This window comes from Patella vulgata, chromosome 4 (genome assembly GCF_932274485.2).
Source record: "Patella vulgata chromosome 4, xgPatVulg1.2, whole genome shotgun sequence".
NCBI lineage: Eukaryota > Metazoa > Mollusca > Gastropoda > Patellidae > Patella > Patella vulgata.
This window is the reverse complement of record NC_065882.2, coordinates 6,680,777-6,707,159: the sequence shown is the minus strand read 5'-3', so window position 1 is coordinate 6,707,159 and position 26,383 is coordinate 6,680,777. Positions and strand designations below refer to the sequence as shown.

The 26,383-nt window shown below is 36.9% G+C and overlaps 1 protein-coding gene across 6 annotated transcripts in view; it reads right to left on the bottom strand.

The window, feature by feature from the left end:
• Positions 1–10,370: 10,370 nt before the first annotated feature.
• Positions 10,371–26,383, bottom strand: part of LOC126817333 (serine/threonine-protein phosphatase 6 regulatory ankyrin repeat subunit A-like) — a 42,072-nt gene continuing 26,059 nt past the window's right edge. For 3 of the 6 annotated variants that reach the window (XM_056100386.1, XM_056100390.1, XM_056100389.1), the window contains 5 exons: positions 25,738–26,043; positions 25,471–25,539; positions 22,722–23,027; positions 19,956–20,342; positions 10,371–16,258 (listed from right to left, as the gene is read on the bottom strand). In XM_056100386.1, coding sequence (XP_055956361.1) covers positions 12,969–16,258; positions 19,956–20,342; positions 22,722–23,027; positions 25,471–25,539; positions 25,738–26,043 — 4,358 coding nt within the window. In that variant the 3' untranslated portion in view covers positions 10,371–12,968. The remainder of the gene's footprint in view (positions 16,259–19,955; positions 20,343–22,721; positions 23,028–25,470; positions 25,540–25,737; positions 26,044–26,383) is intronic. The other 3 variants (XM_056100388.1, XM_056100387.1, XM_056100391.1) reach the window with 3 other exon arrangements.

The following is a 26,383-nucleotide window of genomic DNA, read 5'->3' as shown; positions in this document are numbered from 1 at the left end:
ATCTCAATCGAGTGCAAATTTCTAGCGTCTAGTTATTCTAGTCTACATAACTCCATTTGATTTGGTGCAATGTGTCTACTGTCTGATTCATCGTAAATTTTAAACGGATTTCTTCGATTATGAACAAACTACTTAACGTTGGTTATTATAAACTTACCTGTGTGTTTGTAATGAACTCCCGTTCGATAAAATCCATTGCACAACTAATTATCACAACGATGAAAACAAGTTCTCTCTTGAAAAATTGAAATATCACAAACTTTTCCCAGAGAAAAATACCAATATGGAAGATGGTTACGTCACTCTGCGGAAGATATCATTTCGTATTAGGGGTGACAGCATAGGAAATTCAAGTACAATTACGACAAGAATCCATGACCACTCGGACCAAAGATCACTCGGTTCAAGACCAGTCGGACCAAGTGATAGACCACTCAGCCCAAACAAATAGACTACTCGGACCATACAAAAAGACTATTCGGACCCAACAGAAAGACGACTCGGACCAATAATAAAATGTTGTTTTAATAAATTGATAATTGCGTTTGTTTTAATATAATTACTCGAACCAATAATAAAGTGTTATTTTAATAAATTGATAATTGTGTTTATTTTAATATGACTACTCGAACCAATAATAAAGTGTTATTTGAATAAATTGATAATTGTGTGTGTTTTAATATGACTACTCGAACTAATAATAACGTGTTGTTTGAATAAATTGATAATTGTATTCCAAATCGCAAAATATCGAGAACCACACTTGTAGTCACGTTTAAAAAGGGGCATATAAACGTCCGGTCTTCGTATTATTATGTGCTGATAACTTGAAAACGTGTCTCCACCCCCCCCCCCCCCCCATATATAGTAACCCAGGGGTTAGTGGGGTAGAACGGAATGAAACCACTGGGGATACCGCGAATGTGGAAAAAGTAAAATTAGGCTATCAGACAAGAACAGTATACCCGTATATGTAGAAACTGTCAAAAGTCTGGACATACCGAGTCTCATTGCAAGAGTAAAGAAAAATTAGATTGATATTTTTTTTTGGCACCATTATTAATTAATTTTAAAACTAATCGTTGATTTATTTACGTACACAAAATTGAACCAAACAACTCTAAATATAAGAATTCCGTATAAGAATTATTTGCTTCTTTGTATTGTGATTTAATAATAAATAAATAGCATATTGTCTAGCCTTATAATATAATTTAATTGGTCCGACTGGTCTTGTTTTGGTCCGACTGGTCTTAGTCCGAGTAGTCTTTGGTCCGAGTGGTCTGGATACCTACGACAATTGGCATTGAGTTTGAGCGTTCGCACACATAACTACCCGCATTCCTGTATTTAGTTACCGTCTTTTACATTCTAGTAAAATCTCTGCAAATTTTATAGCTTTACTTTTTGAAATATTTTGTTCTAATTATTTGATTAGCGACTCGGATGGGATTATTTACTTTTGAACACGCATGCCGCACAAACACAACTATACATTCGTTTTACGGGCTTTATCACACTTCGGTCAAAACTGTCGAATCGAGAATTAATGTTCCGCTTCTTACGGGGTCATACGGGCTTAGTAGCATTATATACCCACCCGGGCACCCAATACGGCAATAGACACGCTGAGGGCTGCCGCAACACGCTTAAAGATGTTACTGAAGCGGTTATTATTCGATCGAAAGAATGCGTATAAAATTAAAAATACACTCAGAGAATTCGGAGGTAAGCTTCATGATCCTTGTTAAATTATTTATAACATAAAGAAGATAGGATATTTATAGTTTATTTATGACTTTATTTTTACGAGTATCCGTGCAATCAGTGATATTTTAATTGTGAAGAAAATTTGATAGACTGGCGATCAATGGTTTCCATATAAATCTCCTATGTAATTGCCTTCAATTGATATTTTTCGTCGCCCAAACCCATATACGATTAAAATGATCGCGCTGTCAAACTATCTTTCAATGTTAACCAACCCCCGCAACAGGTATATTGGATTCGACCAATACGTCACGAAGACATTGTTGACATCGACTCTGTCGAAATTACAAGTAAATTTTCAAATTTTTAAAGAGAGAAATTGTTCTCATCGTTGTGATAATTAGTTGTGCAATGGATTTTATCGAACGGGAGTTCATTACAAACACACAGGTAAGTTTATAATAACCAAAGTTAAGTAGTTTGACCATAATCGAAGAAATCCGTTTAAAATTTACGATGAATCAGACAGTAGCCTCGTCCCTCGAGTCTCTCAATACAACTGGGGCTGAAGCGCATTATGGTACACGATTCGTGTACCAATGTTAAAAAAATTATTTTATCTTAAATATCGGATATCAGTAGCTCATCTTTTCCCGGTAAGTTTACATCATCAATGTTGATTTAAATTGACCAATAATTCGTGTTTTCGATGTCGAAGATTTTGGAGGATTTTGAGTTACGGACTTACATGTAGGTCCTTTAAGCCAATAATTAATATTTATATACTGTTGGTCTATATTCTTTTAATGCCTCTTTATACCATCCGGACTATCCACTTATATCCGTGCCAGACCCCCGTCCTGTATCAATAACAAGGCGGAGAACCAAGCCGGAAAATATCGGTTATATCACAGAAATATATATATATACCTGTCAGCTAGTGTACACATTGGCAAAACTAAACTCATAGGCGTACGAGCTCAAAGTTCAGGGGGGCATAAGAGAAAATTGCCCGAAATCAATATAATATAATCAATATAGTATATATATCGAAATCAATATGATCAATATATAGTATATTATATTGATGCCCGTTTTTCGGGCAATACCTATTTTCGGGCAATACAGTTTTTTCGGGCATACCTATCATAAGAGAGCTTCGGGCATATTTTTGGGCATGCAGTGGACAAGAAAAAGACAAGAAAATACTTTTCGGGCAGTGTGGATCTCATAGAAATAAGTTAGTTATATTTTTCCTCTAAACGTTAATAGAAAAAAAAGGTCCTCAAATTTTTCATTGCCCGAAAATAAATTTTTTGGTGGGCCCGGCTCCTACGCCTATGACTAAACTTTATAATATTTCTGGCATTATTAGGTCCGTTCCTGTGATTTGCGGAGGCTGCCGTTATTGTAGGCAGGGGTAGTGTCTAGTCGTTCGTATCGGACGAAAAAACCTTGGAATTCGTAAAAAAGGAGACCGTGGCGCCGCTGTCCGGGCTAAATTTCACCCATGGCACACTGTAAGGCGTAAGTCTGTCTTCATTAGCCCAGTTGGTGTAGAAAAGTAGGACGATAAATCACATTTCATTTTGGTTTAATTTCATCAAGAACACCGCTATCTATGAGATTCCGCATCGTTTTATGCAACTTGAATAAAATATTGTTGGAAAAACACTACCATGCAGTTACACAGGTCGGTATAATGAAGAAATATCAGAAATAACAAGTTCATCGCTATCCACATGAACAGATTAACCCAGTCTCCTTTAAAAGCTGTTTCATCCCCACAATATGGGATTTCTAAATTTATATCTTTGAACCATTTCAAGAAAAAAAAGTTTATCATTATAAAGTGACATTTTTGTTAAAGCAGTAATAGAATACAGATCAACAGTATATAAATATTAATATTGGCTTAACTGTAAAAAAAATCATATAAATTTCTCCAAATTCTTCCCTTGTCTTCCTTTAGCTTATATTTAAAATAGTATTTGCCAACCATATCACGTTCGATGTTGTTTACAGTTTCAGCATTGATTCCCTGGTTGTAAGTGACAAGGAGTAGGGTCGCTTGTCCAACGTCGTGGGTTTTCACCGGGCCCTCTGGTTTCCTCCCTCTGCCAGACCCCTGCGCGCAAGCCAATTATTGAAATAAAATTGAACCATATGTTAGTCTCGAAATGACCTAGTTTGTGTAGAGTGGTCGTTAAACCCCATTTCTCCCTTTCTTTAAATTTCACTTTCAATACTCCGGCCAACCATCAACCAGACGAAGAGTGATTCGTTGCTAGGCAGAACTGTACAAATTCTAAATTCGTTATGTTCATTCTAAGCATGTAAAGCATCAATAATAGAAATAAGATGAAGTAGAATGAAAAATGTACACTGAACAAATAAAGAAATAGGATTATACATTGTCTTAATTTAAAAGTTACATGAACTGAGTGTAGAAATTATATGAATAGAAGTTAAAAATTACATGAACAGAAGTTAGAAATTATACGATAGCAGGTTAGAATTTTGAATCTAATACACCACCATAAAATAATAAAACTGGGCCCTTATTCACGAAAACTTAAACTAAGATACAATCGAAATTTTAAGAAATACTGCAATTCGATTGGCTGACCAATATGCAAATTGAATATATATAAATTTATTTTACTGGTCAGCCAATCGAATTGCAGTATTTCTTAAAATTTCGATTGTATCTTAGTTTAAGTTTTCGTGAATAAGGACCTCGTATGTTAACTTATGTTACTTGGGTGTACTACATGTAATGTGATCAAGAAGGAGTTTATTAAGTGATACAGGAAGCCTGTACAATAAGTATAGTTTAATGGTCGAGAGCAAGACATTAAGTAATATATTGATACTGGATGAGGCATTAGCCGAGTGGTGTTTCAATATATTATATTACGCAATGTCTTTAGCTCAAGACCATTAAACAACTTAAAATACAGACACTATTCCGCACATGCTTTTCAATGAAATATGTCACATCTGTATTTAAAACCCGTGTTGTGTGTGTGTGTGTGTAATCCTTAATAACCGTACTATATGTATTGTGGCCCAGGAGGAATGTATTTATTGGGTAATATTATTGTTCTATAAATGGATAATGTAAGAAGGATATTTTATTGGGAAAGGTTGTTTGCCTTATAATATATTACATTTTATGATAAATAAACATGTTTTGTTATCAATATTTGTTTTATTGGTTGCTAAAAGTAGGGATTGGTTGTTTTATTATTCTATGCACTGTTGAATCAAGCCATTGCTGTTATATCAAACATTGGTTATTTCCCTTTGTCAAGTAGTGTGTTCAAATAATTTGCTTGATAACAATACCTGTATGTGTATTGAAACGTAGCATGTTAATAAAATTCAGAAGTAGTATATCCATACAAGTGTGTTTATTTTTGTATTTTGGTTGTCTGATACCTGTTGTTTCCAACTTTAGTTACTTCCCTTTGTAAAGTACCCACTCAATCTGCATCAGCAGGTGTAATGAAAACATTTGAAATCCAATTGTCAAGGTTGTTTTTTTTTTACACAAGCATGCCAAGGTTTACTCAGGACTTCTGTTTATCGTCCTTCTGTTTGTTCCTTCCCAGGCCCCCCACTCTGTACCACTAACAAGGGTAACTCCTGGGAATATTCTCAGCTCCTTTATTTTTCTACAGCCTTTATCCAAAAAGTGTCATTTTTGGGTTAAGATATGTCATTTTTCGTAACCAAATATTACAAGAATATTGCAATATTCAGATATATGCAGATTTACAAAACTTTATATATTCATTGTATCTGTCTCGAAAATGTTATGCTGTAAGGAGTTGAACATGCCTAACCTATGGAAGCCTATAGCTACCATTCATAATTTCTACTTTTCGCCTCTTCACAACGCAAAAGTCGAAAAGTAGAAGTTACGACAAAATGTGAAGCGACAACACGGTATACAAGCCAAAATCAACTCGAAAATAGGAAATTAAGAAATAACACACAGGGTTAATAGCGCCCCTCGTTTTTTCCTAATTTGTTATTTTCAACTTGCATTTTGTCTTGTATACGGTCTTGTCGACTTTCGACTTAGTCATATTTTTGTATTTATTGGTGTCAGTAAGAAGTGCCAACACGCATACCAAGCCAAAATGCAACTCGAAAAGTAGAAATTAGGAAATTAATACACCACGCTATTAGCGACTTTTCGCCTCGGAAGTTGTTGTAGTCTCAGTTTTCCAGGTCACATTTGAATACGTGCAATCAGGGCTCACACTGTATTTCCATCTTTTCCATCAAAATGGATAATAATTTTTATATAAAAAAAATGTTCCGCCAACTGGGATATTTTATCTGCCAAAAATGTCTGATAAAAATAAAAAAAAACACCTTAGGCTATAACAATTTAATTTATTATATAGGCCTATTATAAAACAAATTTCCAGTACCGATATATACAATATACAACAACATACATGGGGATTGGGTGGTCTAGTGGTTTAACACGTGCGCGTGGAATCACAAGGTCTGATTTTGATTCAAGTGGTGTGGTTTCGATTCCCCGCTTAAACATGACAAGGGAGTAAAGTCGCTTGTCCAACCTTGTGGGTTTTCTCCGGATACCCCAGCTTCTATCCACTGCTAAAGACCCCTACGTGCAAACAAATTATTGAAATGATTTAGTTTGCAACGAGTGGATGTTAAGCCAGCCTGGAGGTCGGGTGTTCGATCCCTGCATTGGCCGAGAAAGTTCATCCAGATTTTCCAGCGGATTCCCCCTTGTCAGTGATGCAGGATGGTGTGGGGGTGGGGGGGCAGACAAGGACAACTGTCTAGTTGTTCGGATGGGACCAAAATAACTGAGGTTCCGTGTACACATTGGTGTGCACGTAAAATATCCCTTGACAGTTGAGATTCGATATAAGAGTAGGCCGTATTGCCGCTGTCCAGGCAAAATTTCCCGTATGGCGTATGCCAATTAAACCCCAATTTCATTTAATTTCTCTCTCCCATCGCCAATTTTTAAAATAAAATTGCACCATGTTAGTCACTGAATAACTCTATGTTTGTGTCGAGTGGACGTTACCCCCCCCCCCCCCTACAGAACAATATATATTAAGCCTCTACACGCCAGTCTCATCCAAGGATTTCCCTTTTTAATGTTTTGCATGTACAATAGGCCTATTCTTAATTGCAGGTACCGTAATGACCCAGAATCTGAATCCTCATAGAAATTTCAATTTTATTTGTAAGACATGCTTACAATCATTAGAAAATTTTGGCGGCGGTACTGAAACGTCACTATTCGACTCGTTCTTACATTTCCTTCCCATGGTGATAATATAATTTGAAATAAAATAATAATATACAATTGGGAAAACCTGTATATTTTATATGCGGTATGAAACCACAGTTGGCCTAAATGAAATTCAATTATCAATGCGTGTATTCTAATGTGACCTTGAAAGTAGAGAATATATCAACTTCCGAGCCGAAAAGTCGACAGCACGACAGCAAGCCATAATCATAGGTCGCTAATATCGCCTTCAATACTCGACTTTATCATACAGACTATTTTGTTAACGCAAATTGCATGTATTTAAATGCGACCTGGCAAACTGTGACTACAACCACTTCCGAGGCAAAACTCGAAAAGTCGCCAGTACGACAGCAAGCCAAAATGATAGGTCGCTAATTTCTACTTTCCAAGTTGCATTTTGGCTTGGTATGCGACAGACATTGACAAGGGAGAATCCGCCGGAAAATCTGGATGAACTTTCTCGACCAATGCAGGGATCGAACACCCGACCTCCAGGCTGGCTTAGGTTTCTTTAGCACTGGATAGATACTGGGGTATCCGGAGAAAACCCACAAGGTTGGACAAGCGATCCTACTCCCTTGTCATGTTTAAGCGGGGAATCGAAACCACACCACTCGAATCTATGTCAGACCTTGTGATTTCACGCGCACATGTTAAACCACTAGACCACCCAATCCCCATGTATGTTGTTGTATATTGTATATATCGGTACGGGAAATTTGTTTTATAATAGGCCTATATAAGAAATTAAATTGTTGTAGCCTAAGGTGTGTTTTTTTTTTTATCAGACATTTTTGGCAGATAAAATATCCCAGTTGGCGGAACATTTTTTTTATATAAAAATTATTATCCATTTTGATGGAAAAGATGGAAATACAGTGTGAGCCCTGATTGCACGTATTCAAATGCGACTTGGAAAACTGAGACTACAACAACTTCCGAGGTGAAAAGTCGCTAATAGCGTGGTGTGTTAATTTCCTAATTTCTACTTTTCGAGTTGCATTTTGGCTTGCATACCGTGTTGGCGCCTTCTTACTGACATCAATAAATACAAAAATATGACTAAGTCGAAAGTCGACAAGACGGTATACAAGCCAAAATGCAAGTCGAAAATAGGAAATTAGGAATTAACGAGGGGCGCTATTATCGCTGTGTGTTATTTCTTAATTTCCTATTTTCGAGTTGATTTTGGCTTGTATAGCGTGTTGTCGCCCCACATTTTGTCACAACTTCTACTTTTCGACTTTCGTGTTTTGAAGAGGCGAAAAGTAGAAATTATGAATGGTAGTTATAGGCTTCCATACTAACCCCTAAAAATAGAGGCATCCTAGACTCACATCAAATTGTTGCTGGGGGTTTGGATGGCCGAATGGTTATAGGCTTCCATACTAACCCCTAAAAATAGAGGCATCCTAGACTCACATCAAATTGTTTCTGGGGGTTTGGATGGCCGAATGGTTAGCAGGTGGGCGCTGTATCATAAGGTCTGTCATTGAGTCAACTGGCGTGGTTTAAATTCTCCGATTGTACGTGACAAGGAGTAGGGGTCGTCTGTCGAGCCTTGTGGGTTTTCTCAGGGTCCTCCAGTTTGCTACCACTGCTAAAGACCCCTGATAAAGCAAATTATTGACAAAATTGAACCATGTGTTAGTCACGAAATGACAGTTTGTGTCAAGTGGAGGTTAAACCCCCATTTCTCTCTCGATCTCTCTCAAATTGTTGCTAAAAGTTGATTGGCAACTTAACTTTTTCACAAAGCTGTTTGCATCATTCCTGGCTAATATGACACATGACTGTCGGAGTCACAGTGTTGAATTATACAAATATAAGATCATAGGTATACGGGCTCGATGCCTGAAAAAATTTCGGGTTTACAGACGTCAGCACCGGTCTTCCTCGAAATGGCGAAGAAGCAGAGCTTACCTTGTATGAACCCCCCCAAAGAAAATTTTGCAATTCAAACACGTTTTCCTGCTATTTCAGCCCGTGACGGACTCGAATTCTAATCGATCGTTTACATTCCACGGAGACAGGACTGTTGGGCAAATTTAACTGCTGCAAACGCATTTTCCTGCTATTTCAGCCTGTGAATACAGCAACTTCAATTTGGTCCAATGTAGACTATCTGGCTGACCAGAACTCCAAACAACCAATCAAGCGTTGCGGGGTACGGGGGCCTCACCCTCCCGGAGAAAATTTTGAAAATGTAACCACCGCAAATCCGTTTTCGGCTATTCTAGCCCGTGTAAGCAACTCCAAAAGTATCCAATGGTTTTGTAACCAAAATACCATTCTGAATTCCAACCATCCAATCAGACTGTTGCAGCTGCATTCACAAATAGTATTCGATGCCGGAAAAAAGTCGCACAAAATAGAGGGACTCCAGACAAAATGTTTTAATCCATAGTCAACTCAGTACAAATTCGTGGTATTCAATTAAAAGAAAAGTAAAATTAGTGTTTTATTAGGGCTTGATGACAGTTAGGGAAGCAAAACTAGAAATGCCCGAAAAAATTTCAGGTTTACAGACAGTGGCGCCAGTTTTCTTCGAGAGGTGAAGAAGCGGAGCTGACCTTGTATGCCCCACCCCCCAAGAAAATTTTGGAATATTTGACGGCCGCGAACCTGTTTTACTGCTATTCCAGCCCGTAAAATTAGTGTTTTATTAGATTTCGGGCACTTTATTTTGCCAAGTAGATGAAATAAATTTTTCTTTGTTACTTTACCTGTCTGCCTGAAAAGTCAGCTTGCCCGAAAGTTAGGGGGCAGCCCCCCCCCCCCCACCGTACGCCTATGTATAAGATGTTTTGTGTCAAAATGTGTCTTATTCTGAGATACCACTATATATTATTTTCTGTATTGTGTTTCCTGGCAACTCAGATGAGTTTTTAAACTTTTATTCTTCTGCTATTATTAAATATAATATGGTTTTTTGTCCCATCCAAGTCACACCCAATGTGTACACAGGACCTTGGTTTTTCTTGCCACCCGAATGACTAAATATTGTTCCATGTCAGACTCTCTGTTCTGCACCACTTACAAGGGAGAACCAGGTTGGAAAATACTGCTGAACTTTTTTTACGACCTACACCAGGGTTATCAAGTCAAATCTTACTGAGCCACATCCAAAGTTTATCTTAGCTTTGAACTAAATACATCACTAGTTAGCTATAGGGACATGTGTTGTGTACAAGGCAGGGTCTGCTTACACATTCTTGAACACTTGATACCACTTCCCATTTGGTTGTTTTTAACCAAAACAAAGATGGCTGACAATTATTGATAATTCTTGAACACCCGATACCACTGGTTTGTATTTAACCAAAACAAACATGTCTGATAATTCTTGATAACAAATTTATTTTTATGGAAAGTGATATAAGATATTGTTTATACAAAATATATAGACTAGAACAATAACATCTTAAAACCAGATTACCAAGTGAAATGTTAACATAATGTTTATACATAATATATAGACTAGGACAATAATGCCATAAGACCAGATTACCAAGTTAAATGTTAACATATTGTTTATACAAAACGAAACAGGGTTTAACGTCCTACTGTCATGCTCCTATACTGGGCTAATGAGGATGGGCATACGCCATACAGTTTGCTATGAGGGAGGGGGGGTTTGGGTTGGATGGCTGAATGGTTAGCGTGCGCGCGCTGTATCATAAAGTCTGTCATTGAGTCGAATGGCGTGGTTTCGAATCCCCGGTTGTACGTGACAAGGAGTAGCCAGTAGGGTCGTCTGTCCAACCTCGTGGGTTCTCAGGGTCCTCCGGTTTCCTCCCACTGCTAAAGACCCCTGTGCGCAAGCGAATTATTGAAATAAAATTAAACCATATATGTTAGTCCCGAAATGACCTAGTTTGTGTCGAGTGGACGTTAAACCCCATTTCTTTCTCTATGAGGGAAATTTTGCCTGGGCATCGGCTCTATGGCCTACTCTTATATCGAATTCCAACTGCCAAGGGATCTTTTACGTGCACTAGGATCGTGAAGAGTTGTTATATTACAGGCGTTCAAGTTGACGTGAGGAATTAGCCAATAAAATGTTCTGTTACAGCAAGATCTTGGCATCTGCACAGAACTGTGTGCAAACCCCTAGAAATGTCAACGCTGATTGATTAATCAATGTCTGACGTCGTAGGGTCAAAAACCGCTCGTATGTCCCCTGACACAACCTCCCATACTTATAGATCTGTATTTTAATAAGATGGAGATTATCCAGATTACTGCTCCGACCGGTCAAATAAAGACGGGAATACGCCGTACAGTATGCAATAAAGGAAATTTTGCCTGGGCAGCGGCGCTACTTAATATATCGAATTCCAAGTTTCAAGGTATCTTTCACATGCACGTCAATGTGTAGACAGGACCATCTGAATGAATATAGGATGTCTTGTGCCACTCCTGCACCACTGACAAGGGAGAATCCCAGCGAAAATCCCAATGAACCCAACACCGGGAACGAATAATAATAATAATTAATTTATATAGCGCCAACAATTCAACTCAGTGAGCTGCTCTCGGGCGCTTTAGATAAGTACAACTAATATAAAATTACAACAATCACAACACATTAATAAAAAAAACACAGGATCTCCGGGTTAGCGAGCGACATCCTACTTACTGAGTCACCACAGCTTCACAAAATATATCAGTCAAGTAGATTAGAACAATAATGTCATTAGACTAGATTATCCAGTGATATAATTAACAGCACACATTTGTACGAATTATTAACACAATGTTGATATAAAATAAAAAAGTTACGTAGACTAGAATAATAATATAAGATTGGATTATTTAGCCATATAATTAAGTTCACACATTACGGGACTAACACATTATTTTACTGGCTACTGTTAGTAGACTAGATTAGACAGGTAACATTATTTTACTGACTATATAAATTATAATTTTAGTAGACTTGATTAGACAGTTAACATTATTTCACTTGATTATATAAATTATAACTGTAAGTAGACTAGAATATACAGGTAACATTAAAGCTGTATTAGGCTACAATAGACACTGTATATTTATCATGTCTAGTAGACTAGAATATACAAGTAACATTAAAGCTGTAGTACAATATGTCTAGTAGACTAGAACATACAGGTATCATTAAAACAATTAAAATATTCATATAAATTTGTTTTAGGAGTTCAGTAAACATGTTGTAAAATATGCTACATAGATCCAAGTTGGAATATTGGAAAATGCTGCTTTATCATTGGAGAACATTTGATACAGCTTTATTATTCTGGAAGGTAACATTGAGATGATAGTGATAGTATTAAGACTGATACCATTACATTATTGAGATGATAGTATTACAAATGAAATGAAATGGGGTTTAACGTCCTACTGTTCTGCTCCTAAACTGGGCTAATGAAGACGGGCATGCGCCATACAGTGTGCTATGAGGGAAATTTTGCCCTGGCAGCGGCGCTACGGCCTACTCTTATATTGAATTCCAACTGCCAAGGGATCTTTTACGTGCAAGCCAATATGACAAGAGGAAACCATGCCGGAAAATCTGGATGAACTTTCTCGGCAGGGATTGAACACCCGACCTCCAGGCTAGCGAGCCAGTGTCTTACCCACTTAGCCACGTGATCCCCTGTATTACAAATGATACCAGTTCATTATTGAGATTGTAGTGATAGTATTAAGACTGATTCCACTTCATTATTAAGATGATAGTGATAGTATTACAATGGATACCATTACATTGAGATGATAGTGAAAGTATTACAACTGATACCATTACAATATTAAGATGATAGTGATAGTATTACAATGGATACCATTACATTGAGATGATAGTGAAAGTATTACAACTGATACCATTACAATATTAAGATGATAGTGATAGTATTACAACTGATACCATTACATTATTGAGATGATAGTGATAGTATTACAACTGATACCATTTTTTTTTTCTTTTTGCTTGTAATAATTTAACCTTTTCTTCTGATTGAACAGATGAAAGCTTACAATAATTTAAAGGTGTTTTTTTATTTTTATTTTTACTGTTGATATCAATACCTATTCCTACAAGATATTCAACAGTCTCAAGTTTACCATATAAACATGCCAGATGTAAAACATTATCATTATCCCTATCTCTATCATCTATATTACCCCCCTTAGTAAGAATCAGTTTTAGTTTAGCTACAGGTTCTATTTTAGATTGACTGCAATACAATATAGGCGACTTGTTAGACTGTCCTCTACTGTGTATATCAATACCTTGTTGTAGGCCTAATATAAATTCTACTGCTTCTAGTTTACCAAATACACATGCAATATGTAAAACATTTCTATTATAACTATCTCTATCATCTATATTACCCCCCTTAGTAAGAATCAGTTTTAGTTTAGCTACAGGTTCTATTTCAGATTGACTGCAATACAATATAGGCGACTTGTTATAATGTCCTCTACTGTGTATATCAATACCTTGTTGTAGGCCTAATATAAATTCTACTGCTTCCAGTTTACCAAATACACATGCCAGATGTAAAACATTTCTATTATAACTATCTCTATCATCTATATTACCCCCCTTAGTAAGAATCAGTTTTAGTTTAGCTACAGGTTCTATTTCAGATTGACTGCAATACGATATAGGTGACCTGTTATTATATCCTCTACTGTGTATATCAATACCTTGTTGTAGGCCTAATATAAATTCTAATGCTTCTAGTTTACCAAATACACAGGCCAGATGTAAAACATTTCTATTATAACTATCTCTATCATCTATATTACCCCCCTTAGTAAGAATCAGTTTTAGTTTAGCTACAGGTTCTATTTCAGATTGACTGCAATACAATATAGGCGACGTGTTATACTGTCCTCTACTGTGTATATCAATACCTTGTAATATAAATTCTACTGCTTCCAGTTTACCAAATACACATGCCAGATGTAAAACATTTCTATTACGACTATCTCTATCATCTATATTACCCCCCTTAGTAAGAATCAGTTTTAGTTTACCTACAGGTTCTATTTTAGATTGACTGCAATACAATATAGGTGACTTGTTATAATATCCTCTACTGTGTATATCAATACCTTGTTGTAGGCCTAATATAAATTCTACTGCTTCTAGTTTACCAATTAAACATGCCAGATGTAAAACATTATCATTATCCCTATCTCTATCATCTATATTACCCCCCTTAGTAAGAATCAGTTTTAGTTTAGCTACAGGTTCTATTTCAGATTGACTGCAATACAATATAGGTGACCTGTTATAATATCCTCTACTGTGTATATCAATACCTTGTTGTAGGCCTAATATAAATTCTACTGCTTCTAGTTTACCAAATCCACATGCCAGATGTAAAACATTTCTATTACGACTATCTCTATCATCTATATTACCCCCCTTAGTAAGAATCAGTTTTAGTTTAGCTACAGGTTCTATTTCAGATTGACTGCAATACAATATAGGCGATGTGTTATCCTTTCCTCTACTGTGTATATCGATACCTTGTTGTAGGCCTAATATAAATTCTACTGCTTCTAGTTTACCAAATACACATGCCAGATGTAAAACATTACTATTATAACTATCTCTATCATCTATATTACCCCCCTTAGTAAGAATCAGTTTTAGTTTAGCTACAGGTTCTATATTAGATTGACTGCAATACAATATAGGCGATGTGTTATCCTTTCCTCTACTGTGTATATCGATACCTTGTTGTAGGCCTAATATAAATTCTACTGCTTCTAGTTTACCAATTAAACATGCCAGATGTAAAACATTATCATTATCCCTATCTCTATCATCTATATTACCCCCCTTAGTAAGAATCAGTTTTAGTTTAGCTACAGGTTCTATTTCAGATTGACTGCAATACAATATAGGTGACCTGTTATAATATCCTCTACTGTGTATATCAATACCTTGTTGTAGGCCTAATATAAATTCTACTGCTTCTAGTTTACCAAATACACATGCCAGATGTAAAACAGTACCATTATCCCTATCTCTATCATCTATATTACCCCCCTTAGTAAGAATCAGTTTTAGTTTACCTACAGGTTCTATTTCAGATTGACTGCAATACAATATAGGCGACTTGTTATACTGTCCTCTACTGTGTATATCAATACCTTGTTGTAGGCCTAATATAAATTCTACTGCTTCTAGTTTACCAAATACACATGCAATATGTAAAACATTTCTATTATAACTATCTCTATCATCTATATTACCCCCCTTAGTAAGAATCAGTTTTAGTTTACCTACAGGTTCTATTTTAGATTGACTGCAATACAATATAGGCGACTCGTTATACTGTCCTCTACTGTGTATATCAATACCTTGTTGTAGGCCTAATATAAATTCTAATGCTTCTAGTTTACCACATAAACATGCCAGATGTAAAACATTTCTATTATAACTATCTCTATCATCTATATTACCGCCCTTAGTAAGAATCAGTTTTAGTTTAGCTACAGGTTCTATTTTAGATTGACTGCAATACAATATAGGTGACCTGTTATACTGTCCTCTACTGTGTATATCAATACCTTGTTGTAGGCCTAATATAAATTCTACTGCTTCTAGTTTACCAAGTACACATGCAATATGTAAAACATTTCTATTATAACTATCTCTATCATCTATATTACCCCCCTTAGTAAGAATCAGTTTTAGTTTAGCTACAGGTTCTATTTTAGATTGACTGCAATACATTATAGGTGACTTGTTATAATGTCCTCTACTGTGTATATCAATACCTTGTTGTAGGCCTAATATAAATTCTACTGCTTCTAGTTTACCATATAAACATGCCAGATGTAAAACATTTCTATTATAACTATCTCTATCATCTATATTACCCCCCTTAGTAAGAATCAGTTTTAGTTTAGCTACAGGTTCTATTTCAGATTGACTGCAATGCAATATAGGTGACTGGTTATTATCCAGCTGATTCACATCATGCCCAGTATCAATTAGATATTTTACATCATTTATATTACCGTATTGACATGCAGAGTGTAATGTTGAATATATGGATCCTGATTTACTTCCAGTACCAGATGAGACACCATCATCAGTTATGTCACTTGAATTGATGGTAGATGTCACTCGTAGATCTGTAAAACTGGTGGTAGTTGTCTGTTGTGGATCTGTAAAACTGGTGGTAGTTGTCTGTTGTAGATCTGTAAATATACCAACACCTGTTATAAATAAAAATTTTATAGATTCCATCATGTCCTCTGGTTTGTGTACAAATTTCAAATAATCTTAAAGATGCACTATGTAAGAGTTAAAGAATTGTCAGTTTATGACTCAATAATTCAAAATAGAAAATGAAAGATAGTGCAGAATATGCCGACACAGCAGCTTTGTCTCAACTGCAGCTTATCCTAGAGGAAAACTTGGATGTTGAGCAATTTTGAAAAAATCTTATCTCTAGGGTTCATCCTCTTATGACCCAATTGTTTTCAAAAAAAAAAAAATCTATTACACCTATTGTCCTTATTGTGTTAACAAAGGTTTTTGGAAAAAGGAGGGTATGAAAATCGATAGGGATTGATGGCCCCAATGCTTCAAGCCAAATATTGGAAAGACCCATTAAAAACTCTAGCCTCTATTGCATTGACCTACGGACCAACGGGCACAGTGACGACACAGGTGTATAAAAACAAGCCAACAAAGAGGCTGATGTCCCTGGCCAAAATCCCAAAATAAATAGCTGACACTTATTAATTTGTCGCAAATTAATTTTTTTTAAAAGTATCAAGCAATCAAACAGATTATCAACTATACACTAAGTTTCATCACTCTCTATCAGATAGAATCAAAGTTATCTGGTCCTAAAGCATCGACCAATGAAATTGCTTAGCTCTGCTTTTTAGCTCGAAATTTTAATCATTGAACTCAGTCAAGATATTCACCTAATGAACATCTACATCAAGTTTAAACAGTCTACCTTAATTAAAATCAGAGTTGTTATGTTCCAAAGTCTTGACAAATTAAATTGCTTATTGCTCCTTAGCCTAAGCAGAAAATTCTCATCATCGCACTTAGTCAAGGTAACGATGTAACTATACCCAGAGTTTCATCACTCTCACTTAGTTATATCCGTAATCGTGCCCCAAAGCATCAACCAGATTGCGTATCTCTGCTTACCGTAAGCAGACAATGTTTATCATCAAACTAGATCAAGGCATTCACCTAATGAATGCCTACACCAAGTGAACATTCTACCTCAATTAGAAGAAGAGTTATTGTGTTCCAAAGTCTCGACAAATCAAATTGCTTATCGCTTTGCTTACCCTGAGCAGAAAGTGCTCATTATTGAACTTAGTCAAGGTATTGATGTGATAAAACTATACACCAAGTGTCCTCACTCTCACTTAATTAGAACTAAATTTATTGTGTCCCAAAGCATCAACTAATCAAATCGCTTATCTCTGCTTACCCTAAGCAGAAAATGCTCATCTTCCAACTCCATCAAGGCATTCACCTAATAAACACCTACACCAAGTGTGAACCTTCTAGCTCAAATAAAAGGAGAGTTAATGTGTCCCAAAAAGTGTGACAGACGGACGGACAGATCGACAGATGTGCAGACAGACGGATGAACCCATGTTCTGCTCCAACTGGGCTAATGAAGACGGGCACACGCCATACAGTGTGCTATGAGGGGAATTTTGCATGGACAAGGGGCACTATGGTCTACTCTTATATCGAATTTCAACTGCCAAGGGATCGGTTTTTCATCCCCTCCAAACAACTAGACAGCTGTCCTTGTGAGGCCCTCCGTCCTGCACTACTGACAAGGGGAAACAACGCCGGAAAATCTCGATTAACTTTCTTGGCCAATGCAGGGATCGAACACGCGACCTGCAGGCTAGCGAGCCAGCGCTAGAGCTGGGCGATATCCCTGAAAACATATCGCGATATATTTTGAAAATATGTCAATAATTTCAGTTTATCACTTTCTAAATGTAAAAACCCATGCATTGATTTGGTCAAATATTTTTTTCCGGATCACGGATCGCCATGACACGTCCGACGCTGAATGACAATCAGTCCAACGGAACTCTAAATATAGTTGGCATTATTTATATTTCTGCTTTATTAAAATTTAATCCAATCTGAAAATCAATGATTCCTTTGGAAAATCAAAGCATATCTGTATAAACAATTCGTCAAGAAACTGAACAGAAACATGGATAATTCTAACGGTATTGGTCGAGTGGAAGAGTGAGCGAGAAATCACGTGACGTAAAAAAAGCTCTTTGTTAGGGTGACCCATGTACTCACAGAAATACAGTCCACCGCTGATAGTTCGAGACTACCACTGAAGCGTGCACATTCGCCGTGCCGAGACCAACTTTCTGACAGTATGATACTATAAATAGCCATGGCACGTGCAATTCTCTACAAATCTATCAACTATTACAGCCAGAAAAAAATTATTGTTGACGATTTTGAATAGCAGTAAAATTAAGCTTCTTGGTTATTACAGCAGATTTAGAAATTACGTTCGTTTCATTTTTTTAAATCGCTTTATCATTAACTGTACCGTTAAGAGCGGCATCTTTTGGTTTAGTACAAATAATATCTCTGAATCACTCGGGTTAGACAGGAACATGATACTAGCAATAGTTTCATTTTACTTTTACAAGCTTCTTAAAACGATTGTTGAGTTGTCTAAAGTGCTTATTTTTAAATTCAATTTCTTGTTCTAGATTTCTGTTATGTTTCGTAAAAAAGTAGTCTAGATTATCCCGACCTGTCAATCAGACGTAGAATGGTCGATAGACTGGTTAAGCGAGACTAATTTCAAAACAAGGGCACGTAACCTATCTTTTACTCAAAAGTGTCTGGATGTTAGGGACGACTCTTGGAACTAGTTTTCAGTCTATTATTTATACATGATTAATGGTCATAGCTTATTAAGTACAACATGATCGTTTAATTAGTGACTATAATTGTGTCAAACTGATTTGAGGCTTGGCATATATATAAATATTGTGGCGTAATTGTCGAGATATATAGAGATATTTATTTATGGTGGGTCACCCTATCTTTGTCGGCATTTGCTAACTTTCCATATTTATTGCTATTTATTCATAATTAACCAATAAAATATTGTAAATATAAAAAGGAAGACATTTTTTCAATATTTATCTTAAAGGTCACCGGTAAAGGTTCATAAATTTTTTAAATAAAGCAGGTAATTATGTCAACATATCCTTTCCATAAGTATAACACGAACCCGAATGTCAATATTACCTGCAACAGGTAAATTTCAACGTTAGCAATTTCCGCCATTCTCCGTGGGTAGTCGTAACTTTCCGTAAATGTGACGTCATTTTAGTCCTTCTGCTCATATTCTAGTCTATATTTCTATGTGCAGAAGGACTAAAATGACGTCACGGATTGCTTATTGACGGAAAGTTTCGACTACCGACGGAGAACGGCGGAAATTACTAATGTTGAAATTTACCTGTTGCAGGTAATATCGACGTTCGGGCTCGGGTTATACTTATGGAAAGGATATGTTGACATAATTACTTGCATTATTTAAAAAAAAAATGCTTTTCCGGTGACCTTTAAATATCATCTAGGAAAATCAAAACCGTGATATATCACGGTATGTTCAGTTTTGATATTTTTCTGTAGACGGTATTTTTGACGGTTTTTATTTCTGTGACAGTTTTATATCGAAATACCGAAATATTGCCCAGCTTTAGCCAGTGCCTTACCCACTTAGCCACCATGGCTCCCTTATATATGGATAATGAAGACAAAGGATAACATTGTTTAAAGGTCTCCTTTATCTAAAGAATGACATAATATACCATGATGTAACTGGAGCAGAAATTAACTGTAATTTGATAAAACAAACAATCTGCTTACCATTGCATTTTTCAAATAAAGCGAGAAGACTTTCTACATCCCTCTCTACTCTGGTTAATCTGTCATCTGCAAGACTGGTTCTTTCCTTTAAATCTTGTATTTGCTTTTCAAGTTTCTTTATTTCTTTCCGGATCTGTTGTTGGTTTGCTAGAAGCTGCTTTTCTCTAGATCGATATTCATTGATTACTTTCATCTTCTCAGCATCTTCGCTCTGTCTTTCCATTTCCATTTTATCCATTTTGTCTTTTAGTTCAGACATCTCCGTGGCGATAGATTTGTTTTTGTTGACTAGTAGCTTCTGCTTCCTAACCAGATCCTTTTCTCTTGTTGTTTCTGTGCATCTAGATCTCTCTTCTTTCAACGATCTGATTTCCTCAAGGTGTTGGCCTGAAATAGACAAAGCCCAAAGTTTAAACACAATACATGATAAAGTTAGATAAAAGATATTCAATAATAGAACAATCCATGAAAGACTTGGATAATCACAATATTCCAGTGATTTGTTTGATTTTTAACTGACTAGATTAAAGATTAACATATTATTTATATATCATATTATATATCATATTGTAACATGCTTAAAGTGGAAATTGCAAATTTTCTAATTAAGTCAAAACGTAATTATTTCTATGTCTTTTGCTCAATAGGTTGTCAACTCACAATTATACGATCATAGGTGTCATTCTCACACTTAAAACTCATTTACACAGGAAATAACACAATTACCTCCCTTGTTTTCTATTCTCCACCATGGAGTAGCCTTTTTTCAAACGTTTGAAAATGAAGAGGACAATGATATTTTTGCCAATTTCTCAGCTGGCAATAGTGAATTATAGGATTCATAGGATTTTTCTTTAACAAGGTAGGACTGTTTATGGATACCATCTATTTTCAGGCTTTTTTTTTAAATAAATTTTAAAAATATAACTTAAAAATTTGCAATTTCCGCTTTAAGGGTGAATCTTGCGTTTTCATTGAATATTCTAACAATACTATATTATAACATGAATACTTTTAACAAAAAGTGCAGGAAAATTGCACAACACACAATCAAATATACTATTCAAAAAAAGTAGGGGATATTTGATTTTTAAGTGTTATTAAAGTCACCTAATGAAACTGACGAAGAAACAAATGACAAAATGAAATGAAGTTCACATTCATCGATTTATTCCAAATGATCGTTAGACTAAGTAAGGCACAGACTGACCATTATAAGGGTAAAATGATACCCGGGGTCAAACAGCAAAGTTACCACAGCATCACAACCAAGTCAGTAACGGGTAAATCCTCCTCTGTTTGCCAAACAAGCATTGATCCGACGTGGCATACTCCTAATGAGACGTCTAAGGTCATTTTGGTCCAGATTGTCCCATTCCTGTTGCAACGCAGCAGCAAGTTCTTGGACATTGGCAGGACGTTGTTGACGTTGACGTAACCTCTGTCCAAGCATGTCCCAGACATGCTCGATGGGGAAGAGGTCGGGACTCAGTGCTGGCCAAGGTAATGTGGTGATGTTCTGTTGTTGGAGGTAACCTGTAACGATTCTGGCCCTGTGACATCTTGCGTTGTCATCCTGGAAGATGAAACGGCGGCCATGACGTCGTGCGAACGGCACAACATGGACTGCCAAGATGTTGTCCCGGTAGTACTGGCCTGTAACACGCCCTGCAACAACATGTAAAGCCGTTCTTCCAGCAACAGTGATGCCTCCCCACACCATAACAGAACCACCCCCAAATCGATCATGTCTGATGACGTTAACGTCTTGGAAGCGCTCGTTTCGACGACGCCACACCCTCTTACGTCTGTCCAAAAAATCAACAGTGAACCTTGACTCATCTGAAAACATCACATTGCTCCAGCGTCGATTATCCCAGTGTTGACGATCCCTACACCAACGATGTCTTGCCTGAATGTGATGATCTCTCAAACAAGGGATCACGCGAGGACGTCGGGCGCGAAGGTGACCCCTATGCAGTCGATTCCGAATCGTCTGGCCACTCACTCTCACACCAGTGTCTGAAGACGAGCGCTGATCTGATTTGCTGTGATGACACGATTTCACAAGGCCAAGGTACGGATAAATCGATCCTGGGCTTGAGTTGTCGCCCTTGGTCGACCTGAGCGTGGTCTGTCCTGTACAGATTGTGTATCACGGTATCTGGACCATAGCCTGCTTATGACAGACTGAGAAACATTCATCGTCCGCGCCACAACCGCCTGTGTTGTGCCGATCTGTAGCATGCCAAGGGCACGTAACCTTTCATTTTGGGTAAGCCGACGCATATCAAAATATGTTTTCTGGTCACTAAAACAATTAAACTGATGTTTCCACCCTGGAATTCAATGCCACAATGACTGTAACATTCAAAGTCAGAGTCGTGCAAATCTTGGGTTGGACCCCATGATGATCCCAAGCATCACCTGCATTCCATGCGGTAGCTATTGGTGCGTTTGGGCGTCACATGTAACTGGAAATGTTTCTTCTGTTAGGTTCTATAGTGACTTTTTTCGTAGTCATTTGCATATTTTAGTATTATGCCCCCAAAATCAAATATCCCCTACTTTTTTTGAATAGTATATAAACCCTGAAAACAGACCTGCGGACAAGACACCATGAACAATAAATGTAATATTAAATCAAGTAAATTTGCCCCGAATCCAGCCCCCGAATCCAGCCCTATGTCTCATACATCCTATTAATGTCTTCTATCTTTGTTTTGTATTTGATCGTTGGTCTTCCGTATATAAATAATTACTCACCATCACAACTCTCTTCCATCTTTTGTTTAAGTGCATCATAGCCAATTTTCTCAAGACATTCTATAAACCGTACATACGAATTCTGACCTCGGTTCAATAAGATCTCAAGAAGCTTCATTGTAGCATCGCGGGTAATTCCTTCTCGAAAACTCTTCTGTACCATTTCTTTATCGTCCATGTCAAACACACCACATTCAAACAAGGTCTGACACAATCTTAAAGGGTCTCTGATATTATCAATCAAATTAGTAAATTGATTCTGGACCTTATTGTATTGAGATTCTGGCATACGTCCACACTGTTTTTCTGTAAGAGTTATAAAGTAAACGGATCTAACAATGCTTGCTGTTATTTATGACGTTTGAGGTTTGTTAAAGATGCATTATGTAAGAGCTAAATCTGCATATTGCAGAACTTTCTTTAGTCCTTAAATGTTCTATAAATTATTAATTAAACAATTCTTAACTAGCCAAGACAATAATCAACTCTCTATGCCATTGGATGTTAGTGATTTTCAATGGATTTAATTGAAAAATAGATAATCAAGAGTGTTTACTATCGTTACAACGGTAGCAATGATAATCAAAACTCAGCTTTTCTCCAAACAGCCAGCTCAGAATGAAGTCTTTTGACTGAAATTTTGAATATATTCTTTTTCATTATCTAAGTTTTTAACTATTTTAGCAAGAATTGTCAGCTCTTTATCTAAATCTTACCTAATGCATCTTTAACAGGGAACATTGTTTACAACCAAGATAAGTCAGTATTCTTTACAACTGAGATAAATCACTATATCTTTATTACCATGACTAGAAAGTATAATTTCCTGTCACAACCACCCTAATGAAGATGGACTTACGACATACAATGTTCTATGGGATAAATGAGTTGTCCGCAGAGCAATTCGATTCTAACAGCTAAAGGTTCTTTTACATGTATGCCAAAGCGAGCCGACGTCATATTCTGTATATGGGGATCACGGTGGGTAAGTGGGTAAGACGCTGGCTCGCTAGCCTGGAGGTCGGGTGTTCGATCCCTGCATTGATTGGCCGAGAAAGTTCATCAAGATTTTCCGGCCTGGTTCCCAATTGTCAGTGATGCAGTACAGAGGGCCTGACAAGGACAGCTGTCTAGTCGTTAGGATGGGACGAAAAACCAAGGTCCTGTGTACACATTGACGTGCACGTAAAAGATCCCTTGACAGTTGGAATTCGATATAAGAGTAGGCCGTAGTGCCGCTGTCCGTGCACAATTTCCCTCATAGCACGCTGTATGGCATATGCCCGTCTTTATTAGCCCAGTTCGGAGCAGAACAGTAGGATGTTAAACCCCATTTCATTTCCTATTCTGTATTTTTAACGGGTATCGATGTGAATATATAAGAAACTCTGTCTATGTAAGGGGAGTGCGGGAGGGATGGGGTATCCTTACTACATGTATATACCAGTGATGGGATTTCAAAAAATTTCTTGTCGGACATTTTTTCCCAAAAATAAAGGGGCATAACTCTTATCGTAATTTAAGCAGACGTTTTCAAAACACAATTAAGAATCACGTGTCAACAAAATATATTCAAATTCGCCTCGTTATATTTCATGTTTAAAACATGTACGGTATTCAAATTTATGTCAATAATATTCCTACAAAATTACATGACATCGTAATACTATAGAATGGCAGCGTGCCGACTTCTGCCGAAAAATTACCGTATTTTTCGGGTCATACGTCGGTACATTTTTCAGCAAAGTCCGACATTCGTCTGATACTCCATTTCGATTTATATACGGAAGGTAAAAAAATGACATCCCGAAATTTATTTGGCTGTAAACCATAGTTAACGACGCTCTAATACAACGAGCGAGTGACACCAACTGCTAAATAATTACATTCGACTGTAGCACGCGCTATTGTCTAAAACAACTACTTACGTCATTCCAATCGAAATATTCGTCAACATTTCTTAGCGTGTTTATTTAAAGACATAAACAAACCCCATTCAAAATATGATCATAAATCCGACAATATGCCATCAAAATAGAATCTTTTCGCGGACATCAGGCGTATTGCATTCGGCACGTATACATCTCTTAATTTCACGTGTCTCGCGAGATTTGTACTTTCATTTTAATTACTGAACTATATAAGCGCCATATGCGTGTGTGTGAAATATCTTTATTTAACTTCAGCTTCCACCGAAAATATATCACAGACAAGTTATCGGATACAATGTATGTTGATTTGAGGTGTTATATACTATCAGGATATGTGACATATGACTTATTTCTACGTGTTATTGTCCGACACAAAGGAGATTAAAACGTGAGACAATGGAGAAATCACGGATTAATCAGATCAAGTTTATAATCACTCTTATTGGATTGATATATCGTCCGACAAAGGAGAAGCAATGACTTCTGTTCAGGATTGATTTGATGAATTGTCCGATAAAGAATTAAGTCAGCCAATCAAGGTATAGGTGTATAAACGATATAACACGATAAATAGTCGATCACTTAATTACCTAATCAATCCAGCCTATTATCAACGATAATGGGGTTGCACGGTAGTAATACACTCAGTACACTATTAATTTTGGAATTTGAATATTATTCACCATATCTTGATGTCCGATTTGGCATATTCCCGGTCGGACATTTGTGTGTGTTTCGAAAAGAGATTCGGACAAGTCCGGAATATACAGGTAAAATCCCATCACTGGTATATACACATATTAGTAGTATTGTCCTACCTTGTACGCTGACATCTCTTTCTTCTTGTAACATGTCGATCTCCTCGTAGTTTGGATTATTAGGTCCACCTAAAATGAAATATTCATAAGGTTATCAAACTCAGTGATGATGTAATGAAATGATATACTATAGTATCATCCCTCTCAATTAGAACCAAGTTATCGTGTTCAACAAGTGTAACACTATCCTGGTCATGGATCTCCAGAAAACAGACTGTGGCACTACTTTTGTTTAAATAGATCAAAGTTATCAACAAGTCAACTTACCATCACAGACTGGTTCCAGTTGTTTTCTAACTTTATCGTAACCAAGCTTATCAAGACATTCTAGAAATGGCTGATAAGCTTTGTGTCCACTACACAATAAGATACAGAGAAGCTCGTCTGTTGCGTCACGGCGGGTGCCGTCACGTAGACATTTTTCAACTTTGTCCTTGTCATGAATGTCAAATATCCCATATTCCTCCAGGGTTTGACACAATTCCATGGGGTCTTTGATATTATCAACAAGGTATGTAAAGTTTCCCTGTATCTTTTTGTAGTCGCCGGGCTGTAATGGCCCACGCTGTTTATCTGCAAGAAAAGAAAGTAAAACAAAGTCATAACAGCTATGGTGATTCAGATATATAAACTCCCCACAAGTCTAGAGAGAGACGGAGATAAATGGGGTTTAATTCGCTTGCACGTAGGGGTTTTTAACAGTGGGAGGACCCGGAGAAAACCCATGTGGTTGGAAGGCAACCCCACTCCTTGTAATGTATAACTGGGGAATCGAAAGCACGCCAGTTGGCTCAATGGCAACCTTATGATACAGCGGCCATCCAACACCCCAGTCTCTAGAGAAGTAGAAGTCTTTCTGACTATCCCCTGGTAGGACGGACAAACGGACGGACAGACAGACATACCGACCCAT